At 42.9% G+C, this 19,146-nt stretch overlaps 1 protein-coding gene across 1 annotated transcript in view; it reads left to right on the top strand.

Moving 5' to 3' along the window:
* The window catches only part of KIAA1958 (KIAA1958 ortholog), a 68,924-nt gene extending 56,112 nt beyond the window's left edge, over positions 1 to 12,812 (top strand). Inside the window, exon 3 of the mRNA XM_037374099.1 lies at positions 2,462 to 12,812. Within this exon, the coding sequence (XP_037229996.1) occupies positions 2,462 to 3,507 (1,046 nt within the window). The 3' untranslated portion in view covers positions 3,508 to 12,812. The remainder of the gene's footprint in view (positions 1 to 2,461) is intronic.
* The last annotated feature ends 6,334 nt before the right edge of the window (positions 12,813 to 19,146 follow it).

The following is a 19,146-nucleotide window of genomic DNA, read 5'->3' as shown; positions in this document are numbered from 1 at the left end:
TGCAGGCTGGATTCACAGTCAAAATTGATGTAGCTCTCCTGATGTGGCTAGATGAGAAGCTGACATCTTTAACATTTCCCACCTGCCTTGTGACACACCACAGCACTGCAGGAATGCAGTGTTTCTGGGGTACTGTTTCACTCATGCAATTTCAGGGGTTCTTTAATTCAGCATGGGTTTCATAACTGCAGATATGGCAATTTCCTTTGCAGATTAAGGAAGGATGCCATAACATGAATGACTGACTGGGTGTCACTGCTGTGTTGTGACAGGCTATCTTCTTAAGTAGTAGTGATTGATGACATGCATAAAACTGAGCCATTATATGTGCTGTTTATATTGAGACAGTACTTAAAATGTGGGATGTCAGTCAAAGCACTGATTAATTACACAGTGCTATAATAAGGGGGGGGGGGGGGATGGGGAGAGCGCGGGGTGGAGGTGCAGTGAACAAGGTACCAGAGTAAATGTTTGTTTTGGAGCTTCAGACAGCATTGTCTCTTTATTTCCAGCCTGCATCTGGCCATAATCAAAGGATCTATCCTATACATTGCCTAAAGCATGAGACTTCACTGCAGGCTGCAAGGAGCATTTTGATATCAATATTAAACCCAGTTTCTGAAACAGGCTGGTGACCTTTTCTTTTTCCCCTTGAGCACAGTTTGAGCAAACCTCAGTGCTCTGTGGCAGCATTTTCCATGGCTGCGGAAGCTTCTGAAGGCCTCAGCTGCAGACCCTTTCTTCTCTGTGCTTTGCAGAGGGTTTGAGGACCCCTCTCAATAGGTTTCATTGAGTGCCACGGATGCAGCAGATGCCTTGCAGTGAAGACACAGGACCTGGTCCCAGGGGGTATAAACTCAGCTCTGTTTCTGTTCTGCTGGCAAGTCCTTGGGCAAATCCCTCCCTCTGCCTATCTTTGCAGCTGTGGTGTGGAGGTGATGGGATGAAATCCCTTCAGGGTCATTGTAGATGGGCAGAAGGGGAAGCTGCCCAGCTGTGCAGTGACATTTCTGCACCCCATTGCAGACGGGCTAGGGAAGGAGATAGGGCCACCTTCCTTTCCCTGCTGCCCTCCCTGTTAACGGGCTTTCAGGGCAGGGTAGGCATGAGAAGCAAGAGTCTGAGCAGTGCTGCAAAGCGTGGGTATGCTACATGGCCTGACATGAGCTTGGCCTGCATGACAGACAGGCATCGGGAACTTCAGCTGGCCTCATATCACTTTGTTGTGTGTATGTTGGGTGGGAAACACCTGGAGAGTGTTACTATGGCACTGGACACCAAAATGTATGAGTTTTGCAATGAGATAGAACAAAAAAGAACTGGCTTTCCCCCCCTCTTCTGCTTATGAAGTAGAAGAGAGAAAAAGGAATGTTCCATTCACAATTACAGAGTACAGTCACACCATTCAAGTTTTCCTTCTTTGCATTTGCTGTTCATTTTCTAAGACCATTATGGTTTGTCACATTTTTAATTACAGTTCCACCTATGTGCATGTAAACTGCATCCTTGTACAGACGGATAGTTTGCATATGCCAAGAAAACAGTCCTTAAGTACATAAATCACTTACATGTAAAAAGCCTTTCCTTTTTATATTTATCTTAGTATTAGCCTGAAAATCAGCTGTCAGTAACAACCATAGTAGCGGTAGCATCTGAATATTGTGGTTCAATATGTCACTGATTGTAACTTTGAGTATAGCCTTACAGAGCAATATCAGGTTGTTTCCAGAATTTTATTTTTCTGCAAAATGAAAAGAAATTATCACAATTGTACCTCCACTGTCAAGGTACAGCTGGATTATGTGGTGAGACTGTATAATGATGCTTTTCTTCCATATCTTCTGATGTGAACATATTAACTATACTTTTTTTTTATTCTTGTACATTTGTAAATTACACATTCTCTGTAGTAGTTTTACCAGCCAACTCCTTTGTTAGGAAGTGCTGCATTACTTTGTACTGTACATTTCTGTCTATATTTATTTAGCTCTTTAAAAATATGTCCAATTAAAGATAATTTTTACTGTCATAAATATCATGCTTTAATTATTTTTTGTAGAACAAAAATGGAACCAGAACAACCTCTGGTTTCACAAATGAGGCAATGCAGAATGGGTTTATTACTTGGATTGGGCCCTGCACCCAGCAAAGCCTTCTACTTTGCATTTGTTTTAAAAAGCAGATTGTGTGTAATTCCACTGTTTTCCACAAATCTCCATGCATAAAACTGTGCCCCAGTGTCATGAGGAGGTCATTTTGGGTTTGTGTCATACTGTAGTACATCATTTGTGAAACTGAAGTTGGCTTTTCAGTCATGTGACAGGTATGTAATGATGTTTTCCAGTGCTCTTTGTGAAATTTTTTTTTTTTTTTTTTTTAAGGAAATTTGTTTTGGGCAAAAGCATATCACATGCACTCATGGGTTCTGCTTTTTTTGTCTTTCCCCTTCTCCCTTTTCCAGACCAGGATGAGAGAGCAGCGGAGCTCAGCAGGGAGCAGAATGAGAAGACCATTCGCAGCACACAGACAGCTCTCCGCAATTTCCGAGAGTTCCTGATCTCCAAGTACCCCTCTGAGACCCGTGAGATCTATGTCATCCCCTGCAAAGAGCTTGATGCCTACCTTGCTTCCTTCTTTGTGGATGCCAGACAGAAGGATGGGTCTGAATACGAGCCAAACAGTCTGGCCAACTATCAGTGTGGGCTGGAGCGGTATCTCAAAGAGCACAGGTATGGATACAGTATTACGAGAGATAAGGAGTTCAAGAGGTCCCAGGAAGCTCTAAAGCAAAAGCAGATAGAGCTCAGGTGTAAAGGAAAAGGAAACAAGCCACACAAATCTATGAAGCTCACCTTTGCTGATGAGCTTATCCTGCGTAAAAGAGGCTTGTTAAGCCGGTACAATCCTGAAGGGCTGCTGAACCTTGTCTGGCTGAACAACACTAAAGCGTTTGGACACTGCACAGGTTTCCATGGGTCCACCCTCAAGTGGGGAGACATCAGGCTGCGGGTGACAGAGACTGGGTTGGAATACCTGGAGTGGATGGGGCCAGACAATGGAGATGCCAACGCCAAAAGCAAGAGAGGGGGGACGGACTCACGGGTGTATGCCACCCAGCACTCCCCACAGACCTGCCCTGTGCAAGACTACAAGGAGTATGCCCAGAGGCGGCCTCCAGCCATGCGCTACGAGGACGCGCCTTTTTACCTGTCCATCAAACCTGTCGTCAACTTGGCTGCACTTCACTGGTACAACTGCCAAGCTCTGGGGAAAAACAAGCTTGCCAAGATGGTAAAGACGATGTGTGAGAAGGGCAACATCCCTGGTCGGAAGACCAACTTCAGTGTCTACCAGAGCTGTAGCACCCTCTCAGAAGCGCAGAGCAACCAGCTGGTGCTGATCTGCAATAACTTGAGCCAGCAGGCTGCCCAGTCCATGGCAAGCCACTCGAATACTGGCAACTTCATAGTGTCGGCATCCTATGACTCTTCCTCGGACACAGCTTGAAAGAGGGATATCACCTGAACACTTACTTCTTTTCCTTTTTGTTTCAAACGTTGAATTTGTGCCCAATAATACACATCAACTGTGATTGTACACTATTCCCCCATAGCCCTCTCTCCAGTGTTAATTCACTTTATAAAAATATAAAAATATATAATATATTTTTCTTTTTACAAATAAGTCAATAGAAATAGTTTAGTATTACTAACATAGTATTTATAGTGTTAATACAAAAATAAAAGGTTCTTATGGGTTATAATATAAATGCAGATTTTAAAAGGACAAAAATGGTTCTCAGGCAACAAGATAGACTGGAAATACCATTTTTAACATGCGCACATCAGTGAGTGTAAATCCCCAGGGAGGCTTACGTAGCAATTCAATTTTAAAGCATTTTTTCAACTTCTAATTTTAACATGACCTCCCAGAGTGGAGGAGACAAATTTATCACTGGCTGCTGCTTCTTACCTGCTGGCTTATGCTTGATCAGCAACACCAAGAAATAAGAGATACATCAATGTAAGTTCATTATATAATTTACAACATGTTTTGTCTGTTTTTTATTTTGTTTCCTGAGGCTCATTTATGCTAGATGGGGAAAAAAACACCTGAAGTCAGCTAAAGGCTATTTTTAACTTTTGGTTTTGTTGATGATTTTCTGTGATCAAAATGTTGCTGGTCTTTGGACTAAAAAGCATCGTTTTCAAAGATATGCAAAAGTACAATAGCAAAACCACTGTCATACACTTAATTTTAACTGTTTAAGCATGGATTGTTAGTATTTTGTGACTGTGTATACTTAATGTAAGATCTACTGACTTAACGCCACTTTCAGTATTCTGGGGAATGCAACAAGGCAGAAAAATCCACAATCTTATCCCAAACTGTACAAAAAAATTTGCATCAAATATGTCTTAAGATGTCATTTGAAATCCACAAAAAAACAGCATAGAGAGTCTAACAATTATTTCATATTTACTACAGAAAATGAAAAAGCGGGATAGTTGTAAGTGCTGGAAAAGAAATTTAAGTCAGCTACGCATAACCTATTTCCATTGCAGACAATGGAATACGTGCATGTGAATCTGAAAGCAGAATTTGGTCCTTAAAGCCTTGAATTAATGAGTACTACTGTTCCAGCATTTGAGTTTGCAACGTAATTGTCCTTTTCTCTAAGTACAGAGAAAACATTAACAAATTCAGCACTTCAGTGAACGAGTATGATTCTTGACCTTTAAATTTATGTATGGTACTTCTCAAGTAATTCAGCTTAGTTTATGTTCCACTAGGATATCCCAGGGCCATGATGAGGCTTCAGACAAGTCTGCTGGGGTGATCTAATGACCACTGAAGTCAATGAAAGAGTCAACCTCAGCTGACTTCCCATGGTTGTTGGATCAAACTGTTCCTGAGGGGCTTTCTTATTTGTTTTTTTAGTTGGGTTTGTGGTGGTGGGTTTTTTTGGTTTTGGTGGGGGTTTTTTTGTTGGGTTTTTTTTTTTTTTGGGGGGTGTGTGTATTGTTTTGTTTCTGTGTGCATGTTTGTCTTTATTCCTTCATATTCCTGCATATCCTTCATATTCTTTAGACCTGCAACTGTGCAGTGACTTTAATCATCACTAATTCCAAAGAAAGGGTGAAATAGAGGTAGCAGACAGAATAAAAATCACCCACCTGGCACCATTTAAAAACTGTTTCTGTGTTGCTAGGATGAAATGTTCCTGTGTGCGAAGGAGGTGGCAGAATGCCTGCACCTCACTTAAGCCTTATTGAAGGTCTGTTTTGGGGATGGGGTAGGTAGCAGATGTGCCACTGGGAGGTCTAAGAGAAGAGATTTCCACTGTAATAAGCATCTGTCCTCCCACGAAGCTTCCTGCAGGTGGCACAGCCTGGCTGTGATCAGTTTGTGCTCTGCACGTAGCAAGGCTAGTACAGTCTTAGGTTTCCTGTGTGCCAGCTGTCCCAGGGTCTTGCACGCTGTGGCAGTGTAACCTCCAAATCCACAGCCCCTGAGTTACTGGCTGCTGTCTCTGGGGCGTGTATGGTGGGCAGTGGATTGGTAGGCTCCAGCAGTCATTCGTACTGCAGAGCTATACTTCCGTGACTTGGTCTGGGGGCTTGAGGCCGAATCATGACACTGCTGAAGTGAGTGCAAGCAGTGTCCTTGACTTTCAGTGCCATGGCAAATCTGGTTTGTAGGTGAAGGAGAAGGAAGCACAAACAGACTTTGGGTGCAGCCAGCAAGACAGCTGCCCAGCTGCCAGACAAGGCCAGCCATCTGATTGCTGTTTGCACAGCCTTGCCTTTTGACAGTGGTGCTTTTAATGTGATACAGTTAAAAATAGTTTTGTGAGGCTCATGCAAGGCTGTGGCGTTTATTGGTGTTTCCCACTGAGGACTTACCCAGCTGCTCTTAGTATGTGCTAGAGTGCAGGGGGTCTCATGCCAAGGAGCTCCCTAAGGGTGCCACATGAGAGCTCGACCATGGAGCTAACCTCTAGGACAGTCTGGGGTCTCTGTTTCTCCCTATTGGCACTCATCTCAGCACTTTGCAGTGGCAGCTATTGCAGGATCAGACCTACTTCCCCACCTTGCCTTTCTAGTGCTGCAACAGGTGGCTAGGTATCAGCTGTCCTTTGTGGGGCATCAGATCTCAGCTTCTCACCTCCCCTCCCCTGCCAAGCTGCTTCTCTTTGCTGGGAAAAGCTGCCTTGAGCTTGTAGGGGAAAGAAGCCACCCTAAGGTGTAGCCACCTTGTGTTTCTTCTCAAGCCCCACGAGGTGGGAAACCAGACCTTAGAACCAAATTGCTTCTCATGCTATTATCAGGCTCAGAGCTTGGCAGTGGTTCACATCTTCTGCGGGTATGCTTTAGGTGTGTTGCTTCAGAGTGGGCTATTTTGTGGGGGCTATTTAGTGTGGTAATTACAGTTACTCTTGTCTCCAAGGGGGCATGTCACTGGCTGCAGGTATGCCATACTGCAAGCAGGTCTTAGAGGTGCTACTTCACCTCAGTGCTGCAATTCAGCCGCAACGCAGACCTTGGCTCTATTGGCAGGAGCCAAAAATGCTCAGTGACCCAGAAGAAAGAAAACGGACACTCTTGCACATGAGCTGGGAGGTCATAAAAAGCATTTCCTATGACTTCTTGACTCCACATGCTGACTTGTTCTTTGCCACAATGTTAAGACGGTTTGTGCTGATGTCCAGCCTGTGTGCTGGGTGAGGCAATGTCTCTTGACACCTGTGGCTTAGCAGGGCACATCAGCAGCTTTTGCTTGTCTGATTGGGTGATAAGCTGTGGAGGATGTGTGCTTATTGTGGTAGCCTCGGTATTATGGGAGTGGTTTTGTTCTCCTTTGTGACATCTCTAGTAACTCAAGCTTCCAGTTGATGCTGATAGCAGATTGCCTGGCAAATTCTGATGGGGCAGCCCCAAACAGACTGCTTGTTTAAAAAGTTAAACACATATGGCCAGAATATGATACAGTAGTATCATACTCCACATACATTAGCTTTGAAGGGCATTTAGCACAACATACTACCCAGTCTTCATTTGTGGACAGTTGCAAGGAGTTGAGTGACCACAGTTTAACAAATTACTATTTGTTTTAAGGCCCTGGGGAGGGTTGCTAACCCACTGGGAGGGAGACTTCTGATTTAAACCACTCTCATGGTTTTGTCTCATGCTGGCAGGAGAGATGTCCCTGTCACTGTGGCTCAGCTACGAGGTGACAGCTCAGTTGCTTATAATTGTCTCTCAGTACTCCAAATGAGGGTGTCAAACCTGCTCCACCAGCAACCTGCAGGCTCACTGCAGCGGTGGGCCACTTCCCTGGTGGTAAGACACCACGGTGTGGCCAGGGGCTAGTGCTAGGAACTCTTACAAGCCTTCCTCTCTGCCTAAGCAAAGGATTGGGGTCTCCCACCACGGCTCTTGATAGAGTACCTTTTACCCAGAAATCAAAAGGGCAGCTGGCAAAACGCCGTCCTGCCTCCTGTCCAGCAGAGCCTGTAAGGCTCCTGACTGCATTGTGCTCCAATGTAAAGGCTGAGCTTCTGCATCACAGTAAGGCTCCGATTTCTGTAAGATGATGGTAGCTGGCTCCAAAGTGGTGCTCGATTTTCTCCTTTCGCTTTCCCTTCCTTTTTTCCTGCCACTCACCTTTCTTTGACACTGTTAGACCTCTTAGGTGAATCATTTCAACTCACTAGCCCAGCAGAAAATGCAGCAGAAAAAAGGGGAAGTCAGGTAATTTTCTGTCAGATTGCTGAGTTGAATCTGCTTACAAACTGAGATGCAAAGCCAGTGGGGGAGACACAGGAAGGTGTTCCCCTACCAGTACATTACACATCTACACAGAGTCATTAGCCTGGCTCAGCTACTTCGGCCTTGGAAACCCATCAAAAGGGTAACACAGACCGAGACTCTTCTGAATCATTTGCAGATGTATTGGTTGCCTTCAGCACCGTCTACCAGCTTGGGAGATTTGCTCAGTGCTACCAAGAGCAAAATTTGGCTTTGAACTTAAGAAAGAAGCAGACTGCCAAAGCACAGGCCTGCACATAGTGTGAAGGAGTCTGCACCAGTGTTAGTGCAGGCATTCCCACGTGGCCTTCTCCTGACACCAAACCAAGTCAGACATGGGGATTATACATGGATGTCACTGGACTGATCTGGATGCAGCTGTGCACAATAGAAGCACTTGGATCTGTTCATGTGATTGCACATATAGCTGGGCAGAGCTGTGGCCACTTGGACAGCTTAAGCTCTGGTTTTTTAGTCACTCATGCATGTATTTATGATATTGTGGGTTTGCACAATGTACGTGTATTCATGCAGGTAATTGGAACCGAAGTCTTTGATATCCGGGTGTTGCAAACTGCCTGTTTAATTTTCAAATACGTAATTATGCAACAAAATGTATTTTTAAGTGTAGGAGAATGAATACTGTTGTGAACTACATTGTAGACGAAATTACAAGGGATATCTAAAATAACAGCACATACTTTGTTCATTTGCATAGTGCAATAATTCTATGACAGCAGCATCCAGGCTGTTGACATAGAGGACAATCTAACAATGGAATCAGTGTCCCTGTTGCACATTCTCCTTTGTGAAGAACATCAGTGCTTTCAAACTGTTTCGTGTTTTTGTTTTTAGAAGCTGCTGTGCACTGGTATTCAGTCTACAGTATAGCTGCCATCTTAGAAAGCTGTGTAGAGAATGAGACGCAAGCAACATGTTGTACTGCTGTGCGTGCTTGTCTCAGATGTTTGTGACCAGATCTTGTTGTGCTGTTTGCGCAAACGATGTGAGGTGGGAAGATGGGGATCAGAAAGAGCAGGTGGTGTGTCACTCTAGAGCCTGGGCTACCCTAAAGACTGAAACAGCCTTAAAGGAAAGTGAGATTCCTGTTGCACTAGGTTTCCTCCCTGTCCAGCACATATTTACCCTTTCTTGTCACCGTGTCTGAGTGCATCCCGTAAGTGCATTGACTGACCTGACTAGTGCATGGACTGATCATCCCTTCTGACAATAAGCTGCATGTGATTGTGATTGACTGACTGGTCTTCCCTGTCCCCGACATCCTCACTCCTCTTACCATCCCTGATCCTCTAATATTCCCCTCTCCTGGCATCTGCACTGGGGGCAAGGGGACCGCTTTGTGCAGGGCAGCTCTTGGCTGAGAGTTCCCTCCCTGCTATCAAGTGACCTTGTGCTTTGGGGATAACATGCTCAGGGCAGACTGCCTCGTGTCAGGTACGCGGGGTTTGTGGGATACTCAATGCGAGCACTCTGGAAGCTCGCATCTCTTGTACTGGAAGCACTCTTCCTCTCTTTTCTCTTCTGCTTTTTGGGAGAGTGCTGTCAAATCATGAAAGAAGATGAAATTCACTCCTGGGTAGGGGACCAGGTCCACATTTGTGCACTGTTTGACTTCCCGCTGACATCCTTAAAATAGGACTGAGATGACTGGTTCTAAACAGTACCTAACTTTTGGCCTCACTCCATCGTGGAAATCAGTTCATCTCATGTGGTGTGGGCAACAGGGCATTGGGACCCCCTGACTCCCTGAACTCGCAGAGGCAGTGTGACTGTGGGAAGGAGGAGAGCTTACAGGACACGGAAATATCATATGATATGCCTGAAAAGATCCAATTCATGCCTCTTGGTTAGGGTAGAGAAGGACTCCGCTGTTCACTATGAAAAGTGGTGGGAAGTGAGTCTGCACTTCTTCAACAAGGGTTCTTTGCTAAAAGTCAATGTGAAGAGATGGCTGTTTTGCTGTCCTTGTTCTTAAGAGGGAGGATGTATTTTTTTTTCTTTCTGTGCTTTCATGTGTTTGCTAAATCTGTACTCTCAGTGCTGAGGAGTGCAGAGAGAAGGCAGTCCAGCATAAAGTATGGCTAGATTCCTAGCCAAAAACTTGAACTATACTTTCTGGTGACAGTCCCCATATGCTGAGTTGGTGGCTGAGAACAGTACTGCATCAGCTGGTGTCTCGTGGCACATCTTTTGAGTCTGTGCAGAGCCAGCATGGGTGTTGCTGCACCACTCTCCAGAAGCTGAGAGCCTGGGGTAGCTTGCCAAGGACACCCCTATCACCCAGGCATGTGCAAGCCAAGAAGAGGGAAGGCCCGAAGCACAACTAAATGATGGTGCTTTCCCCATGGACAACGTATGACAGACACAATGAAGCTGAGCTGTATCTCCTCAAGGGTTTTGGAAAGCTAAAAGCCACCAGGGACATCACTGCTCCACGTCTTTCACAGCAGCGTAACTTCAGCTGGTGATGGAGTGGCCCTTCTGAGGACAAGTCAAGTTTCTCTGAGCCCCCAACAAGTTTTGTGGTTGCACTGCTTCCAGCTCCACAACTAGGTGCCAGCCTGCTCCTCCCCACTGCACTGTCTCTGGCTGAAGCCCTGTGAAGCTCTGCTGAAGTTGTCCTCCAGCACCTTGACCCTTCCAAAAGCAGTAGAGAGGCATTTACCGCAGTGAAATGCTGGAAGGCTAAAAAGCCCCATATCTTAGAGACACCTGTGAGCTTGTTGAAAAGTTTGACACTTGCCATTCAATGGAACATGTTCAAAGGAGTGGTGATGCTGAAAGCTTTAATATCTAATCTGATGGCGGGGGGGAAATTGGTTTGGCATGAAATGTGCTCATTACATAAACTGATGGGTTTTAACAATCTCAAGAGTCTCTGTCTCAAGCAAGGAATTTATTTCCTCTTGCTGAAGGGGTTAACGTTAGTTGGTAATGCAGACAAAATTGTGTTTGTTTCATTATACAAATGCCATTAAATGAGTTGTCTGTGCATTGAAAATGGACTTACTGTTTTGAAGGGATTAGGATGCTTTTGTTAATCGTTTATTTTTGTGCTCAGCATTCATTACACGGTAGCCACTGGTATCTGAAAAAATCAGTACCTTTTCAGATTTCAATTTGTTTTTTTCTAGTTAATAGAGGTTTTGCTCACAGTGTTTAAGAGACTGGTAAGGTAGGTGCTGTCATTGAAATTCAGTGGGATAGAGTTTCAGCGGGAATTAGAAGAGCTGTTCAGCTTTTACATAGTGTTTCAGGAATCCGCTTGTGTGTTTTTTCATTACTACTGTTTTATGCAGTCTGTAAGTGTCCAGAAAATAATGAAACAGCCAAGGGAGGGTAAAATAATCAAGAAAATGCAAAATACTTTGGACAAAAACATTGTATTATTTTTACACTAGAAAAGTAAACTCTTAAAATTAATTTTATAGATACTATCTTTGCTACTTCAGCTGTTACGTTTGCGAACAAAGACACTCTTAACACTCCTCATGCCTAGAATTTCATCTAGGCTTTCTGAAGGCTGTAATCCTGCTGACTGTCTTCCTTACCGTTATAGCATGTTCTCAGCCGGCCTAAATCATGCATAGCCTTCAGTATCCCCTGGGCTGCCCCACACTGCTCCTGCCAGAACTCCTCCTCTTCTACTGTCAAATATTTAATACACTCACTGTATGTCACATTTCCAGCCTGAAAAAAAGCCAGTGCAGGAGACTTACTGCAGCCTCTGTGTCTTCAGCAGTGGATGCAAAGTCTAGATACAGAAGGCAAGGCAATAGTGACTGGCTTCAAACCAAATTTGGTAATTTTTGGGTAGGAAGGCAAATCTTCTCCTAGTGGTTCTGAGGCTGAAGGTGTGCTGAAGAATGACTGCAGTGTAAATTGCTTTGTTGAAGCCTTTGTTTTCTGTATGGTGCTTACAGTTCAGATCTTCCAAGCTTTGCCTTCTATGGGAGCTTTCTCTGTGAGCTGCTTGCAAGACTGGGTTCCTCTGCACGAGACTGGGTGCATGGATGTGAAATGCAGTTGCAGAAATATCCAGAGCATTCAGGGATGTGCAGACAAAATGTGGCATAAAATGTCTTAATGGAGTCTGAAAGCCGTCAGGGGAAGAAAAGGTGAGAATCTGATTTTGCTGCAGTTTATGGCAGTGCCTGCAAGCTGCCTGGTGCTGCTGCTGGAAAGGGTTTGGTGCCAGTTCTGCAGCACTGTGAGAACTGTATGCCCATGCCGCCTGCTTCCACTCAGCTTGGGATGTGAAATGCACTTGGCTGTAAGCACGTGACAAGCCTCACTGGTACAAATGGGTCTCTAAATACTGAAGCCTGACATCGCTTGGCCATAGGTGCATTGTCAGCATTTGGTTTTGTCCACGTGACCCATTTATCTCAGGGTCAACTTGAGTAGAGCAAATATTCAAGATTGGAAGAAAAAAACCTGGCAGAATATTTAAGTGTGATGAAGACAGTATAAAGGCAGTGGGAAAACCTGGCAAACACAATGGAAGTTTTTGTCTTTTTTTTTCTAAAGAAGACAAAATTATCCTTTAATATCCTACTTCGTTTTACACTGGAATTAGAAAATAATTTCCATTTGTTTTAATTATCTGCTGGCCTTAACTCTGCCTTTGACAAGCACTTTTGCTATGACAACCCTTGGTCTCATGGTGAGCAGTGCTAGGGAGAAACAGCTAAAGTAAGGCTTTTATCTTTCTATGCATGCAATATTTTAATCTTTCTAATCTTTTATTGTGAATGTGTTTTCTCCCATTTTGTAAATTGACAAGATTAGCACTGTTTCTTCCAAAACAGCGGCTAAAAAACATAACCAAATTTCCACCTAACAATGTCAATTCTGATTCATTCTCAGTTAAACCTCTAAGACTAACTTCCACCCACTGACTTTAATAACAAATTAACTTTTTTAAGAACAATTTGTAAAAAATTAATTTTGTTAATTCTTTTGTTTCATAAGAAAAAGATTCACTGTCTTGCCAAATAATAGTAATAATAATAATAATAATAATAATAGTAATATTTCTATGCAGTGTGTGAATCAGTGATGTTGCTGTTTAAATTTTGCATGTTTTCTAGGTGTTTTGACATTTGTATGTTTATGTGGTATTTGTAAAAATGCTAACTATTGCTGCTATAATCACCACTGTTGTAAGTAACTGAAAACTGTACTATGAAGCTGTGCCAGTTAGCAGGATTTTTTTTGTGTGTCATGGTAAAATTCTGCATTCTGCTTTTCATTTCTTGTTTTAAGCCAGTATTTAGTGCCTTCTGTGGAAGGAATCAATATGTTGTGGTAGACAGGAGGTGCCAAACTTCTAATATCTTGTTCTGCACAGATGATCACTTACCAGCTTGAAGCATAAAAAAAAAAAAGGTAAAAAGAAAAGAACAGTCTTGAACTCTCCATCTTTCTTCAAAATGTCTTCTCATTAATGTTCATTTGGAAAAAAACCTCTTTAACAGAGCTGAAAAGAAGCCATCTTCCCCAGCTATACCTCCTGCAGCAGCAGTCTGCCAAGTGTGAAATATGAGGGGTACAACGGAATCTGTAGTACCCAAATATTCCTGTTGGTAACGGATCCAGTGATTAGCCGAGCCTGTTAAAGTCATTGCAGAGCATGCTAAAATGCCATTTAATGAAAGCAATCCTCTGATTGCCATAAGAAACTGTTAGCTCTCACAACAGTTGTGAGCCTGCTCTTGTAAACAAGTGTCAGCTTGGTCAAGCGATGGATTCCAGTCCCCGTTCCGCCTCCGCTGAAGCCACACATTGCTGCCAAATGAGACTTGGACGAAATTCAAGCTCAAGATTTTTGGTCTTGTTCTTTTCAACTGCTTTCATGGCAGACAATCCCTGTTTATCAAAATTCTGACATTACATTTTCAGTTCCTTTTCCACCCTCTGCTTAGAATCTGGCAGTATAGCAAATACACACATTCATACACGATCATTTTGATTTTGATAAGATTTTGGCAGGCTGAAATTGTACCATATTTAATCATACAACAGAAACAGACAGGAGGGAAATGCGAGATGTTCATCTGTCTAGTGCATTTCCCAGCCAGCAGGCATGGTCAACTACATGGTCTTTAAAATAGTATTTTGTATGGAAAAAAGAAAAGACTAACCATCATACCATTCCATTTCTACTGAGAGATAAAAGCTTGTTATACATTTTGAAAAGACTTTTCAAATCAGAATACAGTTTTAACAAAAACTGTCATGGGAAAACAAGAGTACATTGAATTAATCCTTGCGGACACTGGTCTAAAGCCATATCTGTTCCCCAGCAAGATATTTTACAGGCCTCATCACGTAAAATACTTCCAAAAAACAAGTTTATGCCAAAATTTTCAATGTAACCCTTCTTTCTGTGATACCAGCACACTTCCAAAAAGCAGTATTAATGGATGCAGCCCAGAACACACTGAAAATCAACCCATGTGATAGGTCACAAGCCAGTACCCCACAAAGTGATGAATTTGAAAGCCCCAGCTGAAGATCTAAAGTGGTTAGGATGCTTAGAAGCCTTTTGCAGCACCTCAGTTCCCATCTCTTGGAGGAAATAGGGCCTTCTTCAGAAACGTTAGGCCCTTTTATTGTTCTTTAAAAACTGGTAGCTTCTTCAGGCTCCTTCTGCCAGATCAGAAGCCAGCTGAGAGCAGTTGCAATGTGTTTCTCCATTGTTTTGCTTGTCTAGTAGCCATTTACACATGAATGCGTGCTTCCACTTGCCTAAGTGAAGAGTTTGGACTCCACAGAACTCCTGCCTATGTGGCCCTAATATGAAATATGCAAGGCAGTGATATATGGTCTTATATCCTGCATTTCTTCTCTTTATAGCTAGATCTGAGTCTTCAAGGTCTCACCAATGTCACTAATTGTCTTACCAATTGGTCTTCCTAGCTGCTTCTATGTGTTGGCCCAACTTGCAAAAATAAATGCATCAGATTCCTGCAGCACACAGATGTTTTTCTCCCCCATCTTCTTCTCTTCTGTTGTGAAGCTAGATATATCTGCATTACCTTCAGCTTAGATTTGAATCAGGAAAGCAATCAATATCCTTTATTTAGCACTTTGCATGCTGGAAATGCAGTTACTCTACAGGTGCTGATCTGGCATTAGGATTTAGCCTGCTGCATGTGGTGTGTTAGAGTCTCTAGTGGCATTTGTTTGCTTTTCACCATGATTCACTGGTTTCAAGATGCAAACTAGCTGATACTAATGGTGCGCTGGTTTAGATGCCACCTCCCAATCACTGTGATACCTTCAGTATGCATGTTGTCCAGTCCTGTAATTGCTTTTCTAATTGCATTTTTCTGAAGGGCATTGTATTGCAGGACAAGCTTTGTATTTTCTTTTCTTACTATTTTTTTTTCCTTTTTCTGTTTCTTTTTCCTTTTCTTTGCCTTTTCTTTTTCGTTTGCCTGTGCCTTTGCCTTTTTTCTTTTCTCCAAGAAAAAAAAATATAGCTTAGGCTGTGCTGCTGTGAAGAGCTAGGAGAGAATTATCCATCCAAACCCGAGTGGAATTTGGGGATTTGCTTAGATTTTTTTAGACCCCCTTTGCAAGCCCCAGCTGTAATCAGCTATTTAAGGCAGAGATCTTAGCATGAGCAGTGCTACATATCTGCCACTCAAAATGCAGTTTTCCACACTGGGAACCTTCTTACACAGATCTCTTGCCCCTGCATTTGGGAGATTATATATACAGTGTTTTGTTAGGGAAAAGTAACATTTTGATGCATTTCAATGCATTAAGCTCTGCAAGTCTGAGGGGAAGGGAAAGATTACTGGATCATTTTCTGAAAATCTGAGCAAAAATTGTCAACTACAGTCCATTTTCGGAGCTGCCTATTCAACCCCATTGTCCTCAAATTACCTTCTCCCTGGAGTTGCACAGCGACCTGAGAAAAAGGAGTGCAAAGGCTTTGCTGCTGTACATGAGGCAAGATTTCATGACTTTGAATGAGGAAAGATTTCAAGATATACTTTGAACCCTAGGTCTCCAACTGGGTTTTCAGGACTGGTAATCTTCTTACTTGTCAGCTGGGTAGGTTTTGACCCATATGGATGCCATACTGCTATTTCTATATTTTTAAGAAGCAGATTTCCTACAGGGTAAGGTACTTCACAGGTGAAGACCAATATGGTCATCAAAGTTGTCTGTCACTTGTCCCAGCTGAGAACTGTTTGGTGGGTGTTTTTTTTGTGTGGTGTATTTTCCCCCTACTGTGAGACACTCCAGTCTTCTTTAATTGGGATAGAGTAAACAAACATATGTTGTACTGCTGTCACACTTCAGTCAGATGTCTCCTTGAAAAATGTACTTTCAGTGTTTGAGTACAGAAGTGCCCTCAGTAAGAAGAATGCAAATCCAAGAGGCTGGGTTTTTTAAATGATGTCTGAGTTTCATCCCTTGCTCAGTTGTCAGATTAGACTTTTGAAAAGAATGGATTCAGTTGTGTGCTAACTGGAGTGTGATATCCACTTTTACTGATCTGCAAATTCCAGAGACATTCTGATCTTTATTGCACTCCAGCTCCATTTTTATTCCCTTATGATAATCTTTAAGAAGTCTGGTTCTGCTGCATTAGATTGATTTCACTGTCTGTACGATGTTTGCTGCTATTGTAGTGTGAATTTTTATTTTTGATTTTTTTTAACTTTGTATTGGTACAGCCTTAAACTTACAGAATTAAAGACCATTTAAAAAATAATCAAGGTAGTCATTGATGTCTGTGGTAAGTGCATGCTTTATTCACAGTATTTTGTCTGTAATTGGTTGTAGCAATAAAGTCTCATATATTTAATAAACTGCTTTCTGCAAAGTTGACTGCTTTCTTCAATCTAGTGAAAACAATTTACTTGGCATTTCAAAGCACATTGTATAAAAGAAGTACAGCTCACTCTCATGCTTTTCAAGTGCGAGTATCAGCATAGCTGGGAAGTTCCCATGGACCTGTGATGCATTTTGATTAGCGGAGTGCAAATAGGCTCACCGAGAAATAGTTGCTGTCATACCCTCTTACTTCTGGGGTTGTGTTTCACGAAAACTTTTAAACAGTTGCTTAAGTAAGTATGTCCTTCCCTGCTCAGGAATGCACTTAAAAGCAAGCTTGACTTGAACCATGTGCTCATTTAATCTCACTTCAGTAGAAATGAAAGCCTACATCCTGAGAGCCTTTTTGTATTAATTTTCCTGAACCTCATATGGTTACATCAATTCCAAGGCACAGTTTGGCTTAAAGTTATTTTGCACTTTGAATTTCAGCAGTAAGGTCTGCTCTCCTCATAGTTTTGTTTTAGTGTTCATCTAGAATAAAATTAAATGTGCATCCAAGGATATGCATCTTTTAAAAGAGTTGCTTGTGAGGTCTGAATTTTCTCTGTTCAGGAGGTTTTAAAATTAAAGGACTGGAAAATTAAAGCTAGTAAAGCCCCTATGTTGTGAAAGAGGAAAAATCCTAAGTGGAAAAATCCTTAGAGATCTCCAATAAAATTCCACTTAGGTTCTGCCAAAGGAACATGAGAAAAAGGATAAAGCTGAACCCCCCAAGGAACTGCCATCTAGGGAACAGCAATGTGTTTGTGTTGGTGTCGGGACATCAGTGCAGGACAGTAAGAGCTAAGTGACACCATGGGTGAGGTACAGAGGAACAAAGTTTTCACCAGGTATTCTGGGACTGCATTCCCATTACCTGGCAAATTCTGCTAAACTGATCTTCCTCTTGCTGCTTGGTGCTACTGGTGGAACTATGTGTTGTTGCTCAGCACAGCAGCACATAAAAGGCATCGTGTCAAATCATGCCATAGTCCCAGTGACAAGTGACAAGAAAAAACAGAGGCCTTTGGATGAAGAGACAGAGAAGTGAGGTATGGACAGGTGATGGCCAGGGGCTAGCAGGGGTTTTGATGTCTGTTGCAAAATGCAGTTATTGTGGTTTAACCCCAGCTGGTAATTAAGCACCACTCAGCCGCTTGCTCACTCCCCCCTCACACAGAGGGTTGGGGAGGAGAATTGGAAAGGAATGTAAAATTCCACAGAGATAAAAACAACTTAATAATTGAAATTAAATAAAATATAACCAAAAGAACAACAATAATAATAATTATAATGCAAAGAAAGGAGAAGGGGAGAGGAATGAAAAGAAAACAAGTGATGCACAGTACAACTGCTCACCACCTGCTGACTGACACCCAGCCAGCCCCCCAGCAGCAATCGGCAGCACCAGCCAACCCCCCCCAGTTTATATACCAAGCATGACATCCCATGGTATGGAATACCTCTTTGGGTGGTTCAAGTCACCTGTCCTGGCTGTGTCCCCTCCCAGTTCCTTGTGCCCCTCCAGCCCTCTGACTGGCAGGGCCTGAGAAACTGAGAAGTCTTTGACTCAGTATAAACATCACCCAGCAACAACCAAACCCATCGGTGTGCTATCAACATTGTCCTCACACCAAATCCAAAACACAGCACTGCACCAGCTACCAAGATGAAAATTGACTCTATCCCAGCTGAAACCAGGACATCAATAAACCTGTTGGATCAAACTCCTTTGCTTGGACTAAGCTGTCTTCACAGAGGTTGAAGTTGATGTGCTTTCCTTTGGTTTAAAAGTGAGCAGGCAGGTGGTGGTTAATGTTTAATGTGGTTAATGCAGATTGAGCTAAGCAAATTGGTAAGTTCTGGTAACTCAGCCGTTTTTCCTTTTCCCTTTGCACACTGATTTAACCCAGATTGCCAGTTTTAGAACTGCCACGCTTCCTCAGCCTGTGGGATGGCTGCAAGTCCTCTCCTCCTCCTCTCATTCCCAAGGATATCCCACAACAGTGTGCACACATTGTGTGCAGTCCTGCAGGGTTCAGCCCTTCTGGGTAGCTAGGCAAACAGAGCTGAGGAATTTGGCTTGGGCAACCTGGAGTGCTTCCCTGGGAGATGTCACAGATGTGATGAAATCTTCTGGTTGCAGCTGAATATATCTGAAATTTGTGCTTGAGACATTGCTTAAGAATATCATGACTGCAACTAATGGGGAAATTGCTCAGGGACATTATAGCATGTTGTCTCTTCAGATAGGCTTTGGAGATGGCCAAGTGGGGTCCCTACCTTGCTGGTGGTTTGCTTTGTACCAACAAAGACAAATGGAAACATTTGGCAGCCATCCTTGGAAAGATCTGCAAGATTTCTTTTTAGAGTAGCTTGACGGCTTACTATGTTCCAGCCTTCACTGTTGATAGTGTTGAATAGCTCTCAAAGGCAATCATTCAAAAGAAAAAAAAATCCAATGGCTATGTGT

This window comes from Falco rusticolus, chromosome Z (genome assembly GCF_015220075.1).
Source record: "Falco rusticolus isolate bFalRus1 chromosome Z, bFalRus1.pri, whole genome shotgun sequence".
Taxonomy (NCBI): Eukaryota; Metazoa; Chordata; class Aves; order Falconiformes; family Falconidae; genus Falco; species Falco rusticolus.
This window is presented reverse-complemented; position numbering and strand designations above follow the sequence as displayed.